The sequence below is a fragment of the Oryzias latipes genome, chromosome 21, assembly GCF_002234675.1.
Source record: "Oryzias latipes chromosome 21, ASM223467v1".
NCBI classification, from domain to species: Eukaryota; Metazoa; Chordata; class Actinopteri; order Beloniformes; family Adrianichthyidae; genus Oryzias; species Oryzias latipes.
Genome location: NC_019879.2, coordinates 29256726 through 29276634, shown reverse-complemented (window position 1 = coordinate 29276634; position 19909 = coordinate 29256726). Strand labels below are relative to the sequence as shown.

The 19909-nt window shown below is 40.6% G+C and overlaps 1 protein-coding gene across 3 annotated transcripts in view; it reads right to left on the bottom strand.

Annotated features, from left to right (window-relative positions):
• lrp1b (LDL receptor related protein 1B) overlaps positions 1 to 19909 on the bottom strand; it is a 351436-nt gene that overhangs the window by 39942 nt on the left and 291585 nt on the right. For all 3 annotated transcript variants that reach the window (XM_023950578.1, XM_023950576.1, XM_023950577.1), the window contains exons 50-65: positions 19086 to 19205; positions 18244 to 18372; positions 17881 to 18003; positions 17200 to 17340; positions 16794 to 16981; positions 14632 to 14815; positions 14467 to 14552; positions 10932 to 11054; positions 7295 to 7476; positions 7011 to 7210; positions 6637 to 6825; positions 6350 to 6498; positions 5846 to 5939; positions 5558 to 5674; positions 4359 to 4478; positions 3556 to 3675 (exon numbers count right to left, since the gene is read on the bottom strand). In XM_023950578.1, coding sequence (XP_023806346.1) covers positions 3556 to 3675; positions 4359 to 4478; positions 5558 to 5674; positions 5846 to 5939; positions 6350 to 6498; positions 6637 to 6825; positions 7011 to 7210; positions 7295 to 7476; positions 10932 to 11054; positions 14467 to 14552; positions 14632 to 14815; positions 16794 to 16981; positions 17200 to 17340; positions 17881 to 18003; positions 18244 to 18372; positions 19086 to 19205 — 2265 coding nt within the window. The remainder of the gene's footprint in view (positions 1 to 3555; positions 3676 to 4358; positions 4479 to 5557; positions 5675 to 5845; positions 5940 to 6349; positions 6499 to 6636; positions 6826 to 7010; positions 7211 to 7294; positions 7477 to 10931; positions 11055 to 14466; positions 14553 to 14631; positions 14816 to 16793; positions 16982 to 17199; positions 17341 to 17880; positions 18004 to 18243; positions 18373 to 19085; positions 19206 to 19909) is intronic.

Sequence of the window (19909 nt, the reverse complement as noted above, 5' to 3'; positions counted from 1 at the left end):
ATACACTAGGTGGAGGGAAAGGGGGCGGGGTTGTCCCATGCCAAAAGTCCCGCCTATAACTCAGAGGCAAATTTCTGATGATCTCTTGCTGCTCTCCAGAAACTGTGTCCTAGAAAACACAGGTTTTTTGATTTTGGCTAAAAACAGCACAATGATAACCAAAAGACCACAACGAACGTTGGACTTTAAATAAAGTCGGCTATGTCTGAAGCGTTTCAAATCAATGTTCAAGGAATAGCAAATTTCACATAAAGATTGGGAATTTCATTTGAACTATTGAAGAACTTTAACTTCTCAGAGAAATTAGACTGACGCTACGTAAAAGTGTAACATGTAAAGCGTGTTCTTGAACAGGCATTTAGCATATGGTGTTCACACTGGACTTTTGTTAACTGATACTAGTGCATGTCCACCATCTACAAATGTTCCAGGCTTTTTCTTTCACAGCTCTATTCCAAGATATGAAAAACTTCGTGTCATATAATTCTGGACGGGTTAGAAGTGCAATTATTTCTGCCTGATGATCAATTTTCAAAAGGTTGGCACTGCTGTAAATTAAAAGGGATGCTTTTTGTAAATCATTAACAAATCAGAGTTCCTAATTGGTCAAATTTCAACTGGTTTAACTTTCAACGCACGTTCAATGGCCCCACGTTTTGCACGTAGACGTAGACACCGTTTTGCCCAAAAACGGCCTTAAAAATATGCGTAGCGATGCCTGAACGCTAAGGCTTTGAAAGCAGAAGCCCGAATATATGGGTGTTCATATGGACTTTTCATTGAAAGTAATTGCTTACAAAAACGTTACGGTTACATCCCACTGAGCGTTCACAGCCAAAAGAAAAACAACAACGAAAATCAGCCCAACCAATCTCAGTCTAGTTCAGTGAGCCAAAAAGTGTGGAAAATGATAAAACAATCCAGCAAGGAAGTTGGCAATCAATGAATTTAATGGGTGACTTCAAGCACCAAACACAAGGATGTCGTGTCTGTAAACAACCAGCTCATTTTTTTGTCCAGATTTTGTAATGGCTTTAGTGCATCACTGGTGCGACTTAAATTCAATGAGAAACCAGCAAATGTAGCAGGAATTAGTAAAAAAGACCTGTCACTGCTAAGTAAGGCAGTTCAAAAGTTTACCCTGATTCAAAAAGGTGGGTGAAGATTTGAAACGTCACAATCCCTAAACAAAACAGCCACCAACTTAGCTCTAATATTTAAAAGCTTATTAACATTAGGTAACAAGTGTGGTTGTAAAAAGTGTTTCTATGTATAAAATAAATGAAGAGTCATCAGAATAAGAAGGCAGCAGAAATTAGACGGAGAAGCTGCCTCTGCTGTGTGCTCCTAAAACGGTTAACGGTTAGCAGCTGGATTTCATTTTCATAGGATTTAATAAAAAGAAACAGAGTGCTGCAGTTTGCTACTGCGCTGTTGCATATTTTTCAAATGACAGCATGTATAATCACCATTTATCAACATTTATGTCTCCAAGTATTTATGTGGAACACCAGTAAAAAGCTTCACACAGCTCTGCTGCAGGCAAGATGGCAGAGATGTCTGGCACTCATTGAGCTGAATTGACTTTGATTCATGCACATTCAATAAAAATAATACTCTAACAACTGAAGAGTACATTGCTGCTGAGATAGTAATTTGAACAGCTTCATACATATATATTAGGCATTCTTCTGTTCATGATGCTGAGTTGCATTAGAAAGACAAATCCTGTAAGAAGTTCATTCTTTGTTGTCAAGGTTTAGTACTTTTACAGTAAAATGCTGTAAAGGTTCATTGGTTCCGTCTCACTGCTTCCTAAATGAAGGTCATTTGAAAAAGAAGGGGTTGAATGCTAGTTCAGTTTATTGAATTCTATATATCCTTTGATATGACGAACACGTGCCGAGTCTGTTTCAGTTTTCTATAACTTTAATCTTTTTTTTTCTTTTTGGTTGCCGTGGTGAAATTGCCTAATTTTCTTTTTGCTAGAAAAAAATAAACTTTGCATCCATTAAAGGGATTCATTTCGGCTCATTTTCAGTCTTATGTGGATTCAGCCAATAAATAAACTAAAGGCTCTCAAACACTGAAGCCTTTGTCCCATGTGTGGGGGGCCCAGGCGATCAATGTTTTTGGGTTGTCCTGCAGTTCCTTTGAGGAACGTCCAGCATCCTCAATCGACTTCAATAAGATGGGACGTACCATTGTCGTGTGTGTGGTAACTGTAAGGTTAATGGAAGTAGCACAAGCTTATGACTTACAGGTAATGCTGTCAATACAGTGCCCTTACACGCCACTCTAGTGGCTAGTAAGGTGCGAGTACTGGCTCCAGACTCACCGCACACCTGTGGTGCATGCAACAGGGTGGGCACAAGACATGAAATTACCAATAGGATGTGTCCGCCTATAGGGTGTCTACACAATCTACGCTCTGATTTTTTACAGTGTTGCCAGAAGAGAACATTCTCTAAACACTACCTAATTTCTACCTCTTGCACATTTGACATGTTTGCACACAAATTTTGTGCGCAATTTTTTTTTCTTTTTCACAGTTTATATTTGTACACCTGTACATGTTGTACATACTGATTTATTTAGTATTATATTTCGTTATTTTTGCACAGAAATGCTGATGCTTCAATTTCATTGTACAATGGACAATGACAATAAAAGCAAATCTAATCTGATCTCATCTAAATCGACCAAAATGTCTGCGTCTGAGGCAGGAGTTCTATTTCCCGTCTGTTGATGCATCCATTTTGCGGCAAAAATCTAGAAAATTGAAAATTAGATGTACTTTCAAAATAAAACTTAAAAAAAAAGACATTTTACATTTAAGCTGATGTGCCAACACGATAATGCATCCGGAAAATACCACTGTCCGTTTTTGCCAAAGAAATCAAAAGTTTAACTTTGGCATACACACAGAAACAGAAAATACTTTTTACAAGAACTCAGTGAGGAAGGAGGGTGCATGAGGCCCGACTGCCAAAGTTTTGGATTTTGATGATAAAATTGATGATAAATTGAATTGTTAAATGGAACAAGAAACAAAAGGAGATCCATTGACAAAGCTGCCACGAGCATAGACGGCCACTATCCAAGGGGGAGGAGGGATGGACCGAAGAGCCACTGGAGGCAATGTAAACCAACTGATAGTCGTGAGACGGACTCTCCTTGCAATGCAAAGGTGACACAACACAGACGAGCAGTATAAATCAAGCTGCACGCTAGGAGCGCGCACGTCGCACATAAACAGTGCTGTCGGACTCCTTGCACAGTCAGCAGGGTTGGACGGGTAAAAAATACCACCTGTGTCTCACCTACTTCACCCTTAGTTACAATAATGTGTTGCATAAGTGTTTACTACCACCTGTCGCCCGCAGCATGCCATAGAAAAAAATGAGCATGAACTTTTTCTCTCTGCAGGTTGACTAAGCGGTCTATGACCTTGAAACTTAGTGCGGGTCACCTACTTCCAGGTTTGAGCATTCTCACCTGCAGACAGACAGTATCCACCCAGAAGGGCAGTTGGGACTAAGACTCCAGACTCACCACAGTTAGCCTCGTCTGATCCATCTGCACAGTCTGGGTCCTCGTCACAAACCCACAGCTTGGAGATGCAGTGCATGGAGGCTTTACACTGGAACTGGTCTGGGGAGCAGGTGCTTTCAGCTGTTTTTAGAGACAAAGCATGTTTAAAGACCACAGAGGAAGTCAATGAAGATGCCCTGCATTCTCATTTTCAGTCTTATACTTTAACAAGGCGGGAGGCGCACTCCACATTGTTTGAGGTAGCATTTTAATTTCAGCGTTCATTATAAAGGTGCATTCAAAGTTGCATCCAATCATGCTGGGTGTCTAAGCTGGGTTAGAGTAATTAGCTTCCCTTTAATTAAAGTCACCCTTTTTTTCCCTGACCTTCCTCCGTTTCCCTCCTCCCCTCTGTAACCTTTTTTGTAATCACGGCAAAGACAAATAAAGCGGTCTGAAGGACTTGAATGGGGTGTCATGTTCTGATGAGCTATATCATAGCAGAGAAAGTCTGATCCTCTCTGTGATTCTGTATCTAATCCCTTTTCACAGAAACTGCCATAAAGGAGGCTGTCTGAGGAATACTTGATGAGCTCAATGCAAATGCTCGCATGCTGTCCAAGCACAGGCATAAATTCCCCATTTTAATGCTGCACAGTTAAGGTGATTGCTGTGAGTCTATTAGGTTTTATTCCTGAAAGAACTTCATGAAACTCTCCCATTTTTTATAGAATGTCAGGCCAGACTGATGAACTCCTCCCTGTCTCGAGGTACAATGAATCTCCTCAGCACCACGAGGCTGAAGGGACGATGCAGAGACTCACGGCAGTCTGTCTCATCTTCTCCGTCCCCACAGTCGTCCTGACCGTTGCAGCGCAGGTTGAGGGGGATGCATTTCTGTTTCCTGGTGCACTTAAATTGTCCAGACAGGCAGATATAGGTCTCTGAAATAAAGAGATAAAAAAAGGAGAGGTTAAAAAAAACAGACAGGGTTCAAATAATATTTTCCGCATAAAAAATATATATAAACAATAAAATGTGGTTTGTTTCAGACTATTATTATTATTTAGTAAACAAAAAATAAAAAGGCAACACAAATGGCAGTTGAAATAAAAAAAAAAAAGCTTGCATTCTTATTTTTCAAAGTAATAACCTCCAAATTTAGGTTATCATTAGAAAGATAACAAGAATGTCTATAACGACAACGGAAACACTTTTGTTATTTTTACCTTTTATTTCTAAGGTATACATCTTTGACTTTAAAGGATAATGATGCTTCTTATACTGTTTTCTTCTAAAAGCTTCTCTCTCCAAAATCCAGGAAATCATACTTTTCTTGTCCATAATGTTTTTGAAAAGAAAATTTGTTAAAGCCACATACATTTTAAGAGTTCAGTTTGTTTAAAGTTTAAAAACTCACATTGACATGTCACTGAGACATGGAGTTATAAAATGTAAACCACACAAAGGGGATTTCAAATGTTCTATTTTCAGTCTCAACGACAGACTTCCAGAAGAACCAGGTTGTCTTTTTGGCAACTGGACTTGGAACCTTGAACACTGGAGATGTTGCCGCTGAAACCTACATAACACATGCTCTTTGATGAACCGTAACTCTTCGACCGTTCACGCAATCTATTTGAATCAGCCGATTCTGACACAGAGAAAAGTGGCTTTCCTAATCGGAAAATCCGGCGTTTTCCATGTCAGAATGAGCTGACTTCACTACTACTAGCAAAGTTGCTTTTCTCTGTTCAGAATCCGCTGGAATGACGTCAATTGCGTAAATTAAGTGTTGTGAAAGTTGAAAGCATGCAAACCCTGGAGCTGAAGCTCCGGTGTTAAAGGGTAATCATTTTTGATAAGCTATATTGGATATTAAGAAGTTTGTATTACGTGTTAGTTGGAACCTGTCAGCTGTTCAAACACAAAAGCAAATATAATAACTGACATTCCAAAAAAAGGACAGTTTTTGGCACAAATCAACAGAATGAAAGGATAAAAACACACTCATTTTCCTTACCGCAGTTAGCCTCATCGGTGTTGTCGCCACAGTCGTTCTCTCCATCACAGATGAAGGGCGGAAGAGCACAAAGGCCTGTGCCACACTGGAAACGGCCTGGCTGACATTTGAATTCCGCTGTTCGTGACAAAGTGTTATTCAGACTGATTAGTGGAAAGGAAAAACAGCACAAAGCTGATGAGAAAACACAGGGGAAAGAAAGTTTGAGATTTTCTTTGCTTGGTTCTACTTGAGTTTCGACAGTCTGTAAGTCTTTCATAGTCAACCTTGAAACAACGCGGCACTCACGGCAGTCAGCAGGCTCATCGGAGCCGTCCCCACAGTCATCCACTGTGTCACACTTCCACCAGAAAGGGATGCACTCATCTGTTCCACAGCGAAACTGTGTGTTCACAATCCAAACACACACAAAAAACACACAATTTAGAGTCAGCATAAACACAAGAGTGTCTCCTTAGATTTGGAGACTCTTCAAAGCATAAATAAAAATCAAGGCAGAGTTAGATGACTTGTTTTGTACATTTTGTACACAAGTCAGTTCAAAGGGCTCTGCACGGCTCGTGTGTAATCACAAGAAAGACAAAAGTTCCACAAAAAGGAGGAAAAAAGTCGGCCATTACAGCATTTTTTCTTTTAAAGGTAAAGTCAGTCAGAACATTTCCTTTCAAAGCCCTTCAGTGCACGTCAGACCCGAGGAACCCATGAGAGCAAAGCCATTTGCCTTCAGAGGAAAAGTACTTATGAGAACAGAGGAGCAAAGGACGTGTTCACAGCAAGGAAAATGGGACTGACCTGACTGGAGGTGCAGTTGGAGAGACAGGTTTTATTGTCAGCAGCCAGGTAGAAATTTGTGGGACAGGCACATTTGTGTTCCCCACCAGGGGACAGCAGACATAAATGGCTACAACCGCCATTTGCGATCTGGCACTGGTGCTTGGGCACTGGAAAGAAGGACAGATGGACACAGCTCAGTTCAAACTTTATGGTACAGTTTTTTTCTTATAACTTCCAAAAAGAAGGTCCAAACCACTGGTTGGAATGGAAAAAACACAAACTCGTGCGCCAGGTGGACTGCATACCTTCAGGCTGGCGCAGTGAGTGGTAGACCTTAATGGATTTGATGGCTTGCCAAGAGTTGAGGAGCTCAATTCCTTGAGAGCCCATGGTCTTGTGAGCACGTCGTAGCGACTTGGACTTACCGTCTGTCCAATATACAAAGTCTTCAAACAAAGTCAGAGCCATAACTCCTTGGATGTGATCACTGGACACTGTAAAAAGACAAATGTTCACTGCTGGAAGTAACAGAAAAAAATAACCTTTCCCCAAAAAAGATGCATGTATACTAATTTTAAATGCAATACTGTATCTGTTTGAATAGCAGCAACATCCAAAGGCCCAGCGGTAAATTGATTCCTTCACACACCTGAGTGTAAACAACACATCAACCACTCACCTTTGTGTCTTTGGGTGCCATCCATGTTGGCAAACAGGATGTGGTTGTCGTCTGCCCAGTACAGCCTCTTATTGGTATAGTCTATGGTGAGAGCGGTAGGGCTGTAAATCTCTGTGTCAATAATGATCGTTTGGCCTCGGCCGTCCATGCCGACACGCCCGATGTGGGGGGGCTCACAGCAGTCTACCCAGAACACGTACCTGGTTGAAAATATCAAAGCAGTATAATACAAACACAAAGACCGCAGACATGTACGGTAAAAAAGTTCATAGCGACAATCTTACCCTGTCTGGGGATCCAGAGTTAGATCTGTGGGGTTCTTGAGTCCAGAGCTGATGAGGATGGTGGGGTACAGACCATTCGCCTTGGACACTTCCAGTGTCTTCTTCTCTGCGTCGCACCAGTACAAGTTTTTTCCAATCCAGTCCACTGCCAAGGCACTGGGTACTGCTGTCCTATGAACTATCTATGAATGCATACAGATGAAATTTAATTATTTAAAAACAAAATGCTTTTGGTTGAAAGTTAGATGTTCTTCATTTTACAATACGGTTATCATTTTGTCCAAAATGAAAATCTATTTTTAATGTGCAGTCTTTTTTTTTTGTTTAAAAAAATAACATATTGTTCCTGGGATTGTAGTATTTCATGAAATACTAAAGACAATATTCTTCTTTGTGTTCATTTAATATTAAAACAAGTCAAAAATGTCAAAATAAGAACCATTCATTTGCTGTAGAAGTTTTAGATGACAGGCATGATGATGATGTTCTTAAGGAAGGATAATAATACAATGTTATAATGAAATTGTGCATGTTTAAATAAAGAAAAAAAAAAGAGCAGCCTGACTTTGAGCTTTGTGTGTTAATTGATAAAGTACTGAACAGTAATGTTGCAGCCACACCCATTATGACCACAAAACAGTTATGCAGGACTAAATCTAACAGATTTGCATCTCGTTTCTTCTCAAAGATGCTCCCACAACCTTGTGGCCCCTTGACAGTTCCCGCTTGTGGCCCCACAGCCTTTGGTTGCAGACACCTGGTCTGAACCAGAAAAATTCCAGAAAAAGGGCTGGTAAAGCTGGCACCAGTGTTTATTTAGCCAGTCTTTATGGTTTTAAAACCTCTACCTCAAAAGAAGAAAAAGGTACAAACTGCTAATAAGGATTTATTCCCTTTATAACTGTTCCTAATCATATCACATCTTATAAGAACTTAGAGTAAAAATATGTCATAGGCTGGATGCTTACAGGCCTCGAGACGTGTCGTCTTGAGGTGAAGGAGTTTTGTGTAATGACTGTAATCACCGAGCGATTTAAATATCTTTCCTGCTGCTGCTGGATGGCCGTTGACGGCCTGTTGAGGCTCGCATAAAGCCATTAGCACTGCTCTTTGTAATTTCACACAGACCAGAAGGTGATTAGAGCAGGACAACATGCAGATACAATTTCATGCAAACATGATTACAAGAATAGAACTGCACTGCATGAGCAGTGTAAGCACTCCTAAAGTCACACCACTGAGCAGGTGGAAATACTGGGAAGGAAAAGGGTTTTTTTTTCAATAGTTTTTTTTTTCTACCAAACAATAGCAAACATGTCAGTTCTATAGATTTTACAGACCACTTTAAAATGTGAATAATGTCACCAGAAAAAATGCACCACTTTCAGTAAGAAATCATTTCAAAAACTGGTCAGATTTAAACGAATATTGCCAGTATGGTCAAGTGTTTAAATGCAAATACGGCTCTTCAAAATAATCATCGTGCCAGCTGGCAGCTCGAGTCCGTGTCTCAGAAACAGATTTATTTTCCAACATTGCAGCGCTCATGCAATCTGGCATTAAAGAGCAGGGTGCAAAGTGAGAAAATTATGAATTTAATGCGGCACGTCTTGGCAAAAACACTTAGCTGTCCTTAAACCAGCTCTTTGGATCAAACTGAACTGAAAAAGAAATTGGCTTGCCAGGGTTTCTTTTGAAACCAGGGGAGTTGATTTCCAGGCCCAGAGGGCGGTGTCCTGCTTGTCTGTAATACATGCATGAGCCACCTGCTGCTAATTACCTGGATCAGCTGTGTTCAACCACTGAGAAACCCAAATGGCAGCTATGGTGGGAAAATAAGCAATGCACAGCTCCATTAGGACTGCAATTTGAGATCAACTGTAACTTTTTGCTATTGTTTGGAATTGTGAGCTTTGCTTTTATCCCACTTCACAGCTCATGCCTTAGTCACATGCATCTGTAAGGGGGGGGGGATTGATCCATATGGTGGGCTTGGGGTTGTCCAGGCCATTGGAGGGTCATAGAGAGGAGCGGCTGCATCTGAAGGAGACCGCAGGTGTGTTTTGCAGGATTTATTATCAGGCTTCTGTGCTGTGGTGCGTGTGGTAATGGTATAGTATTTGCAATGCTAATGTAAGTTGGTTAAACCTTTATTCATCCAGGTAAAAGAACAATTTCTCTTTTACAACAACTTGAGTTTGCAGCCACAATACAACAGAATACCAATGCTGTTTGCACTTGTGATTCTTGGGTGATGCTGTCGCACAGTTACATGCAATTCAAGCTACACGCAAAAAGGCTGTAAGGAGCTCGCACTTATCAGGTGAAGAGCACCATTGGGCTCCATGTGCAGTAGTCAAAAAACTATACGACATCCCTGCGTCTCACCTACTTCCCCCTTACTTACCCTTGCGCATTGTAGAAGCGTTGGCTATAACCTGACACCCACTGCATACCCGTAGAAATAATGTGCATGAAGTTTGACTCTAGGGGATTCACCAATTGTATCTACAACCTTGATATGTCATGCGGGTCACCTGAGCCTGGCCATTTTTCACCCGCAGACAGCCCCTATCCACCCGTAGGGGCAGTTTAAGGTAACTGTTTTACCTTAAATGACCTTGTTGGGATTGAAATCATAAAGTAGTTAAGACATGACTCCAGGTCCTTTATAATCTGTGCTGTGAATGAATCCTAACAGTCTTTTCCCCCTTAAAAATAAAAACCTAATAATACCAGGAGCAGCTGAACATTTTTGTTCAGATGTGATGAGTGTTTTTAAATGGATCAGTTGAAATAAACTGCTCCCACAAGGTTATATCAGATCACTGAAGTGGAGTTGATCACAAAGAGAACTTCTTTTAGATAAATTATTCAGTCAGATCAAGTTTTAAAAAGGGAGTAGTGAGACAGCACATGAACTGGACTTTTTATGTTTTTAACACGCTCAGAGATGTGGAGCAATGACTTCTAAATATAAAATACCAACTTCTAAACTTAGCTTTCTAATAAAGAATAAAAAAACAGGTGAGTCAAATTATCTTAGTACGAAGGGCACGCAGACGCTCTGTGCTCCCTGGACTTTCCCTTTTTTCTGTTGCAAGCTTGAGCGTGTGGCAGCTGATATCAGCGACTCTTAATTAACCTGTTGTGAGGAGCTCCTGGATGTTTGCTTCAGACGGTTTCTCCTTTGCTAAGCTGTGACAGTGGCTCAAATACAGACACGAAATTAGCTGAAGGAGCCCACAGCCGGTTACAACAATGCTAATGAGGGCTGGCAGGTGTCACGCTGATGCCTGCTGCCTCCTGTGTGGGGGTCCTGCTTCCTTGAATTTCCACTAACCCTCCATTGTGAGCCTTGGCACACAAATATCACCAATGTTTAATTTCAGCAATACAGAATTACAGCTGTAATTCAAGCAGGTCGGTAAGAAGCACCAAGAAAAAACAAACAAACAGACAAACTGGTGTTCGAATAGGTCAGCCTAAAAATAGAGAAGGACAGAGTTCATACACTGAAGTCAACTTAGACAGAGCTGGAAGTGAGAGTAAGTGAAGTGGAGCCAATGAATGCTGGGTAAACTGGAACAAAGCAGCCTGCAGCAGACAGTGAGAGTGGCTAAATACTCTTTAGTACCTTCAGGTCACTCCCGTTGAGGCGCATTCTGTTGATCTTTCGACCACTCGGCCTGGTTGAGTCCACCCAATAGATGAATTCCTTCTTGTAGTCAAAGTCTAGGTGGATAATGTTATAAAGGCCCTGGGAGTTACAGACAAAAACAGAAATTAGTGTTAATCATGTGATATTTTGGTTAAATATTGCATTTTTTATATACTTTAGGAAAAAACTGCTTTTATTTGACAAATAAAAACACAACATAGAGCATTGAATAAATGAGTTCAAATCTTTAAGGCCGTCTCGCACAGCGATGCAAATTGCATGGATGAAAATTGGTCATACTTGAATACATGTGGAAAAACTGAGAAAGTTGTGGTTTTTATGTAAAATTTTCACAGATGAATCAAATTAAAACCAGGGAAGAAGTACAAATAAATAAACCATGCAAAGAACACATAAATCAATGTAGAACATGAACCGTGCGTGATTATTGTGCTGTTTATTTGCAATTTATTAGTGATTCATTAGTGCACCAATTACATAATTTTAACGTGATATGTGTGCCGTATACGTAACAAAAACGTTATACATCGGTGTGTAAAAAGTCTATTAGAAATACGTGGAGCAGCTGTGGAAAGACACAAATTTGCATATCCATCTATAAAAAATCCCTCAGTGTTCTTGTGTAAGATTTACGTAATAATTACGCATACATGACGTAAATTAAAGATAGACTGCGGGATTCTTAACTGACCAAAAATTTTGAGCAGCTAAAAAAAAGAATTCAAGAAAACCCTTGATGGACGAATGACAAATGCAAGATGAATGACATACATCACACATGTATCACCAAAGACCCAAATATCATACGTGGAAAATATGTGTAAAATAGTAGTGGTTGTGTGACACGGCCTTTGGATCCCAAAGCTTCATCCACTAAAAAACATCTATAAAAAGAGTAAAAATGCTGAGAAAGTCCCATCAGAGTAGAGCAGTGAGGTCTTTTTTAGTCCTCTGACCCCCCACTGTCCATGAAAACAGTGCTTCCTCCCAAACAATTGTCCCCCGCCCCCCTGCTGGGTCACGCTGTGGGCGCAGAGAAAAGATGTCAAACATGACAGGTGAAATAAGACATTTTCACCAGATCATCAACGCTCTCACAGACAGGCACCACAGTGTCCTGGGGGGGGCGTCCAGCAGTCCAGAAACCATCTCCACACTGATAGATGGATGTCCTTTTTAATCAACATATCTAGAAACAGACAGCTCTGTCTGCAGGGAGCCCAGGACACAAACAATCAAAAGTATAGCAGTCAAATGTATAGCAGAAATATGTGTTTGTTTTCTTTAATTCCTTCTTTGCACAAAAGAATCTGAATGTTGCTTTGAGTTAAGGCAAAAACTTCATTAGAATTAATTGCAATTTGAGATTTTAGATTGTTTTTAAGATTAATTTTAAAATAAATGAGGCTAATTAAATAGTGGATAATAGCACAAATATTTGGCAATGAGAAAAATTGTAATATCTTTAATTCATTAGGTAGCTTTTGCAATCTCACAATTATGAGTGTAGATGACAGCTTTGACCTTTTTTCGACAGTGTGGTTATTAGAAAACGTCTTTGAGTCGTTTGCTTTATCATTTCTTTGAAAATCGGCGTCTCAGATATAGACAGATCAAAACTGGAACCCAAACTCATCACTTCCCTGGGGGTTTGCCGGCTGCTTGTGCTGCGGTGCGTTCAGGGACTGCTCTTACTGATTACAGCGCTTTCTAATTAAAGTGATGCTTCTTTCACTCTGTGCTGCTGAGCGGCCAGAGCTAAACCCAAACTTGGAAATGATCAAAAAACCAATAAGTTTCCACTTTTTTGTCTTGTTTGCAGTTTCCACACTGTCAATGTGTCACCAATGTCTTGGTCCACATTTCGTTCCTAACAAAAGGAGCCTCAGCATTGTCGGTGAAACCCCAAGCGGTCAACTGACTTTGCTTTTTTCCTTTCATTAACAGCCCAAATAGAACTTTTATGGGGGACTAGTTTCCATAGAAACGGCTGCCCCTTAAGCGGCGACATGCTGGAACATGTTGACATTATTCTTGGTGTGGAACTGCAGCACTGAATACATTTGCAGCCCCACAGTTGTTCATGTTTCCTGAATTCACAGTCTCACTTTTAGAAACCTTTACTGTTATATTATATTTTTCCCTTGAATTTATACTTTAAATACTGTTATTTCAATAGCTGTAGCCTGTTTTCCATCTGTAATTAACCACAGACAAACATTACTTCTTTGTTGGAGGATGACTCGTCATGATTTGTGGTAGAAGGATGTTTGTTATTCTAACATCTAATAGACATAAACACAGAAAACGTCTGTCTGGTCTGAGACGGACTAATGAGAGGAAACACTTTGTATATTGAGATATTTGCAGTGATTGGGGGAAAAAAAGAACAGAACACGGCCCACCCGTTTCAGCTTCATGCACGTGTCCCCAGGTGTGGAGGGTTTACCGTCTCTGAGGGGGTTTGTCTACAGCAAATTACATCCAGCATTTCCGGATAATCAACACTCGGGTTAAAGTAGAGCTGAAAATGATTTGAAGGAGTTTTCAGCAGGGTCCTTGGGGGGGGCGAGTCACCTCTACACTTCACCTTTCAAAACACTGATGAGACACTAGAAGCCTATGATCAACAGAAAGATATCCGACCACGTTTCTGCACCGTTTTTAAGAAATCCTTGGAGAAAAAAGCTTCTATTTGGTGTGTTAGCTCTCTTCAAACATTTTAAAATCCCTTTTGTCCATTTACTTTATGGTTTTTAGGGTTTACCGTGTTGTTTTTAGGCATTTAGAACATTTATTTCAGACAAAAAATATCCTAAAATAAATGTTTTACACAACAGACATTAGAACCCAAAGAGGATTAATATCATGTTATGGAAATATGTGTAGTAATTGAATGCTGCTTGCACAGATCCTTTGCACAGATTTTTTTTTTTTGGGATGCTGTAAACTGCTGCTTCCCAAAATGAATAAACAAAAACCAAATTTTCTTTTTTTTAACTTTGAAAGAAAATTGCTGTTGGGCTCTCCAGGGTTAAATTATAAAGCAAAATGTTTGCAGCTAGCGGTAGAACATAATAAGCTTAGTCTGCACAACAGTCTAATCTTAATGAAAAATATTATTTTTCGAACAAAAACATTTTGCAACGTCAGCAAAAACATTTTTTTCCGTTTGAACTAGTATAGTTCAAACAGATTTTGATCCAAACCAAACCAGTTCTTCAGAACTGAAGAAACAACCTCCTCTTCGCCTGCTGCCATTTCAATGTCTGCAGGTTGCAAAAGACGAGCGGGCGGACTTCACTCTGAACAAAAGAAGCCCAAGAAAGGCGGGGACAGGGAAAAACAAATATACAGATTTTCCCAGAAAGAAAATTCAATAACGGTAATGGATAAAATCCAAGATTATTAAACAATTGTGGGAAATATACGTTCTGTAAACACCAAACCTTTCAGAGAAAACTTCAGGGATGAAGAAGGCTTCACTTGCCTGTTTCAGGATGGTGTAGTTGGAACCATCGACACTCAGTTTGCGGATCTCATGGTGGTCGGCCATGATGAGAAACGGCTCTTCAGCTGAAATGAAGAAGGCCGCAGCGTTAGACCCTGTTGCTCTGACACTCTGCAGGTTTAAGAAATCAAAACTGATGCCCACCTGAGACAGCCTTGCAGGTGTTGGGGTTCCGATCCAAAGCTTCATACCCGTCCACACACAGGCACCTGAAGGACCCGTACGTATTGATACAGCGCTGACTACAAGGAAGGATGGTGGAGCACTCGTCTATGTCCACACATGTCTTCCCGTCATCTTTTAGATGGAAGCCAGGCCAGCATTTACACTGGCAATTGAATTAAAGAAAAAACATTAGAGGTTAGATAATTCATAACATGTACATCGTATTAGTCTGCACAAATTTAAGTTGAAATGTATTGGTTGCAAACTGAGAACAGACAAGCACACAACCCAACACCTCAGACTTAAGCCATGACCATGAACAAATCTCTAGACACCAAAGTTCAATTCCACCTGAGTGACCCCAAAAAAATCAAAGACCTTGTAGGTAATTGAGCTTATTTTCCTGCTGGGGTCACAATCAGACGAGCAGAGAGTGTGTCCATTAAGACTGGCCTCTCTTATGACAAGCAAAAGTAACTTTCTGTGCCACTCTTCCGACACAGTACACCCCATCTGATGGAAAAAAAAGACCGGAGAACCCAGCATTCAGGTTAATGCCACCACTCGGCATTTGTGGCTTTTACCTGAACCCACCTGGAAAATGGGCAGTCAGGGGCAGTTGGTGGACTCCCACCCGACAGCTTTCAATGTCATTCAAAGAGACTGGGGGGTGAGGGTGGGGGGCTGCATGTACACATGCACCTGTGCCTGTCTAATGATGTGCATAGTTAGGATTGATTTATTATCAGTCGTTAATCGTTTACGTCTGTACTGTTGGTGACATGAGTTACAGACTGACCCTTCTCCCTACATGATAACTTTTTCAATAAAACTTTATTTTGTCATGATTCATTTGTCTTCACGAGACAAAGAAGGAAAGATAATGTGAGGAAAAGCTTTTTACCAGCTAGCTACAACCATGTGCAAACGTTTGATAAAGGTTACAGAGGGTCACATGGGAAGAAGAAAAAAAACATATTTTCTTTTAAAGTTAAAGTAAACTTTGTGTTTTGGTCAAGGAAACATGAGATAGATTTGAGATGCCCAATAATCATGTTAAATGTGAAGAAATGACCAAACAAATAATTATATTTGTAGGATTATTTTAGAAAATGAAAATACAGCCTCCAAAAAATCCTGGAAACATAACCTAAGCCTTAAACTACGTTCAAACTGTGTGCACTTTGCACATCAGAGGCATCCACTCTCAATGTTACGTCAACGGCCAATTGTGATCAGAGATTCTGCATGCCACCTCCACTGTGAAGCACAGTTGTGGAGGAGTGACGATTTGGGCTGTACTTGCTCACAAACAAAAGCTAAGCAGCACTAAAACCTTTGCATTTGAATGAATGAAAGTTGAAATTAAGCAGTATGAACCAGTGAGGTCACTGGGACTGGCTGCTGATGCTGACTGCTGGTTTTATCTGATGCGCATTGTTCTTTTGTTTAAACCACTTTTTTCTAAAAGTTTCTCATCACCTAGCCTTTTAGTACAGTTTGGTGAAAATTGGCAGTTTCTAAAGGTTTTTATGTTAAAAGGGAAGTACTAGTAGATTTAAGTTAGTTTAAATTTCTTTCATTCTTTAGTAGCAAAGACAATATATGTAATTTCTAGCACCATTAATTTTACAAAAGAAAACTTAGTATGCATTGTACAAGTTACATTAAGAGTGACACAGCTACAGTGAAAAACATTTACACTTGTGTGCTTCATTGTAGAAAATGTGCTCTTTAAATAAAGTTTTTGATTGATGAAGGTTTTGGAATGGAGTCATAGACGTCTGGCTATAATGAGGAGCAAGCAGACAACTGAAATCCAGGATGAATATAAGACTAATGAATTGAAATAAAACAGAAGCAAAGTTAAAGTGATAAACAGGATGGACTTTAGTGGAAACTCAGCAAAATTAAATAATAAACTGGAGATTCAAGACAGAAAAGCCAAGGATGTGTACAGTATGTGTACCGGTACATTGTTAGAGAAAAGTGGCGGACAATCGTTGTACTTGATAAATTAAGTTGATGAAATTTTAGTCCTGCATTTGGAGTTGAAAAACCTTCATATGTATCTAATAAGGTTTAACTCAATCTGGTGGCACTTGAAGGCTGAAGGAGCGTCTGCTCCTCAGCTCACTTACCTTGTAGCCCACTGTCAGGTCCTGGCAGTCTTGTGTGCAGCCACTGACTCTGCGGTTTAAGCATTCGTTCACATTGCAGTTCCTCTCATCGGACCCGTCTCCACAGTCATCTTTGCCGTCACACAGATTCCCTTCAGAAATGCAGCGCCCATTGGAGCACATGAAGAAGGAGCCGTTGCACAAGCTTCCTAAAAAGAACAAAAGATGGCTGTCACTGGTACAAAACCCTGGGATTTCTCAGCTCAGCCTTGGACGTGGTAGTTGACACATTGATCGCTCTCAGGAAATCTCCCCTTGCTCTGTGTTTCCCCTCCCGCATATGAAGCTACCAGTTTCCCTGGCGAGGCGGTGCCCGATGGTGACACTGATGAAGAGAACCCAGCTGAGAGCCAAACGGCAGCCTTACCTGCCGCGAGACATTTGAGGTTCAGAGGCAGTTCGTCAGAGCGGTCGGGACAGTCGGCGTAGCCGTCACACTCCCACTGAGAGCTGAGAAGACAGCGACCATCCCCACAGCGAAACTCCTCTGATCCACAGGAGCGGTACACTGAAAAAAGAGAGCAACTTTTTCACTTGGCGGGATGCAGCTTCAAAAAACGGTGACCATTCAGCACATGTACATGCAAAATAAGAGAGATGGGACAAATCAACCCATCAGCATGCACAATACAGCGGCAGCTGCCCTGACCAATTCTTCAGAAAAGCACATTTTATCAGCCTTTCATGATAAATTCAAACCTCAAATGCAAAGTCCCTCCAACTGAGACAGAGCAAATGAAATTCCCAATTAGAAATCTGGTGTCAGCATCTTCACATCGCAACAGATGTCTGCAGAATCAATTATAAAAACTCTGTTTCAACTCTAAAACCCCCTGCAGCATGTCTGTGGATCTTTTTTTAAAGAAAAAAACAAATCGGCTTCAGCAGAATTTTGACACATCAGTTGTTGGAATGAGCTCATTTAGGAGCAGCTGGTGTCCATTCGCGCTTGGTCTTTGGTTTATTCCTCCACTTCAGCAGCCCCTCCCCAGCTGTCACACATTCATCAAATTTTTATAAAAATTCAGATGAAGATGAATCCACTTGCCACATTCCACCGACTCATCAGATCCATCTCCACAGTCGTTATCGTGGTCGCAGACAAATCGCTGGGGGACGCACGCCTTGTTGCGGCAGCGAAATGAGCTGTCATCACATGTGTTGTTGGGTGCTGAAGCACAGAGAGAAATGGAAAAGAGTGCTAATGAGTGGATAAATATTTTTTTCTCCCCACATTGCGGGCAGAATGTCCTAGCTTAACATTTCACCTTATGCTCGTCCATTGATCTGCCATTTTTTTTTTATCAGACTTGAATTAAAACTGAAAAAATGCTTCCAAAAAGTGGTTTTCAGCAGAAACGCCTAACTGTCCAACTGTATACTCAATGAATAAATGTGCACATTTTCTTACCACAGCCTGCTGCAGCGAGTTCATCACTCCCGTCAGGACAGTCTCTTTCCCCGTCACAAAGCCAGCGCTTTGGAACACAGGCGTACGACCCGGGGCAGCTGAAGAGCCCCGGAGCACAAGTTACTGTGCCTAAAGGGCAAAATTGGAGAAAAAAAATGGAAACAAATAAACCTTTTTTTCTACTCCATTAGATTGAAAGGGAAATTACTCAAAAGTGAAATTTCTTAACTGAATTTTTGTTGTTTTTGTTTGCTAAATTCATTACAATATATCAGTTTAAGTTGAGTTGAGCGTTCGTCCTTTGATAAGGAATTGACATGGATTCTATACTTTACTGTCTCTCCTGTTATGACAGTTTTCTTTTTGTGGTAAAAGCAAAATGAGGAATTAATTGGATGCAGGTAAAACCAGAACTTACCATTTGACCAACACGCACGCCGTGCTTTTGACTAGAACCACGCTTTTAGAAACCTTTAGATCGTCCCATTAATGTTTCCTTAACACTCCATTGCCATCAAATTATCCCACCAATGTTCACAGCAATTCCTGTCTCTTTATTGTAGCTGGTTTCATTTTGTTTTATAGCGGAATTCATTACACATACATCTCATTTGCTCTCTGAAATAGTAATGCCTCTTGGGTCCTCAGTGATGAAAAATCTATTTGCCTCAGCGCTTACTTCAGTCATCAGAAATGCCTGCGATCTCATTTGTTGCCTCATTAGGACGGTCTCATTTTTAGTTCTGCTGGAGGAATGCATGGAGTCGCGGCGCTTGCTTCATGTGGGCCAGATGAAACTTTTGTACCCATGGCAGACGCCCGGAGGCTGAGAGAGCACTAACCACAGATCTGCACGCTCTCGTCAAGGCCGTCTTCGCAGTCGTTCTCCCCATCACACAGCCATTGTTTGGCAATGCACTTGTTCTTGGAGCAGGCAAACTGGTTCCACAAACACGAGGAGTCTGTAGAGGGCAGTGAAAGAGGAAATTTAATGCCATAAATCAAACAAAGGGAGGAGGAAAACAACAGCAACCTCAACATCACCTGTAGGAAAGCCAGAGCATTTTTAATCAAAACACAACAAGAGGCCTGGCTCTTATTTGCCCCCTGGCATGCTTGTTTTTCTCTGAAGATTTTCTGCTTATGAGCAGGCATCAATGTGGCTGCCACGAAAAACTGTGCAAATATCAGTTTTGTTTTTCACCCTCTCCTGTTTTTCTGCCTCAGTGCTGAAAATGTAATGATGCGGTGAAAAATGTAGCAACAAAATATAAAAAAGGAATGACTAGCATATATATAAACAAAGCAGAGCATAAGTCCAAAGTTTAGGTGGAGATTTTCATAAAATGCTCAACATTTGGACAGTTATGATCACTGTTGTGTAGCATCCCCTCACCTTTTTAATACCAGTTGAATCAGCTTTTAAAAACTCCATATTTTAGTGAGACGGTTATTGTCTTTTTTGTCACATTTTCATTTGTTTATCAAAGCCTTTAATATTGGCGTTTGATGAAATGATTCAGCAAGCTTCTTCTACTACGTCATGCATTTTTAGTGAAGCTCTGGCATAATTTCAACAAATAAGGTTTATCTCAGGTTGTTTCATCACTCTGCAAGCCTTCCCTCTGAACCAATAGCTCAATGGCTTCCTTTCGTCTCAGCCAAT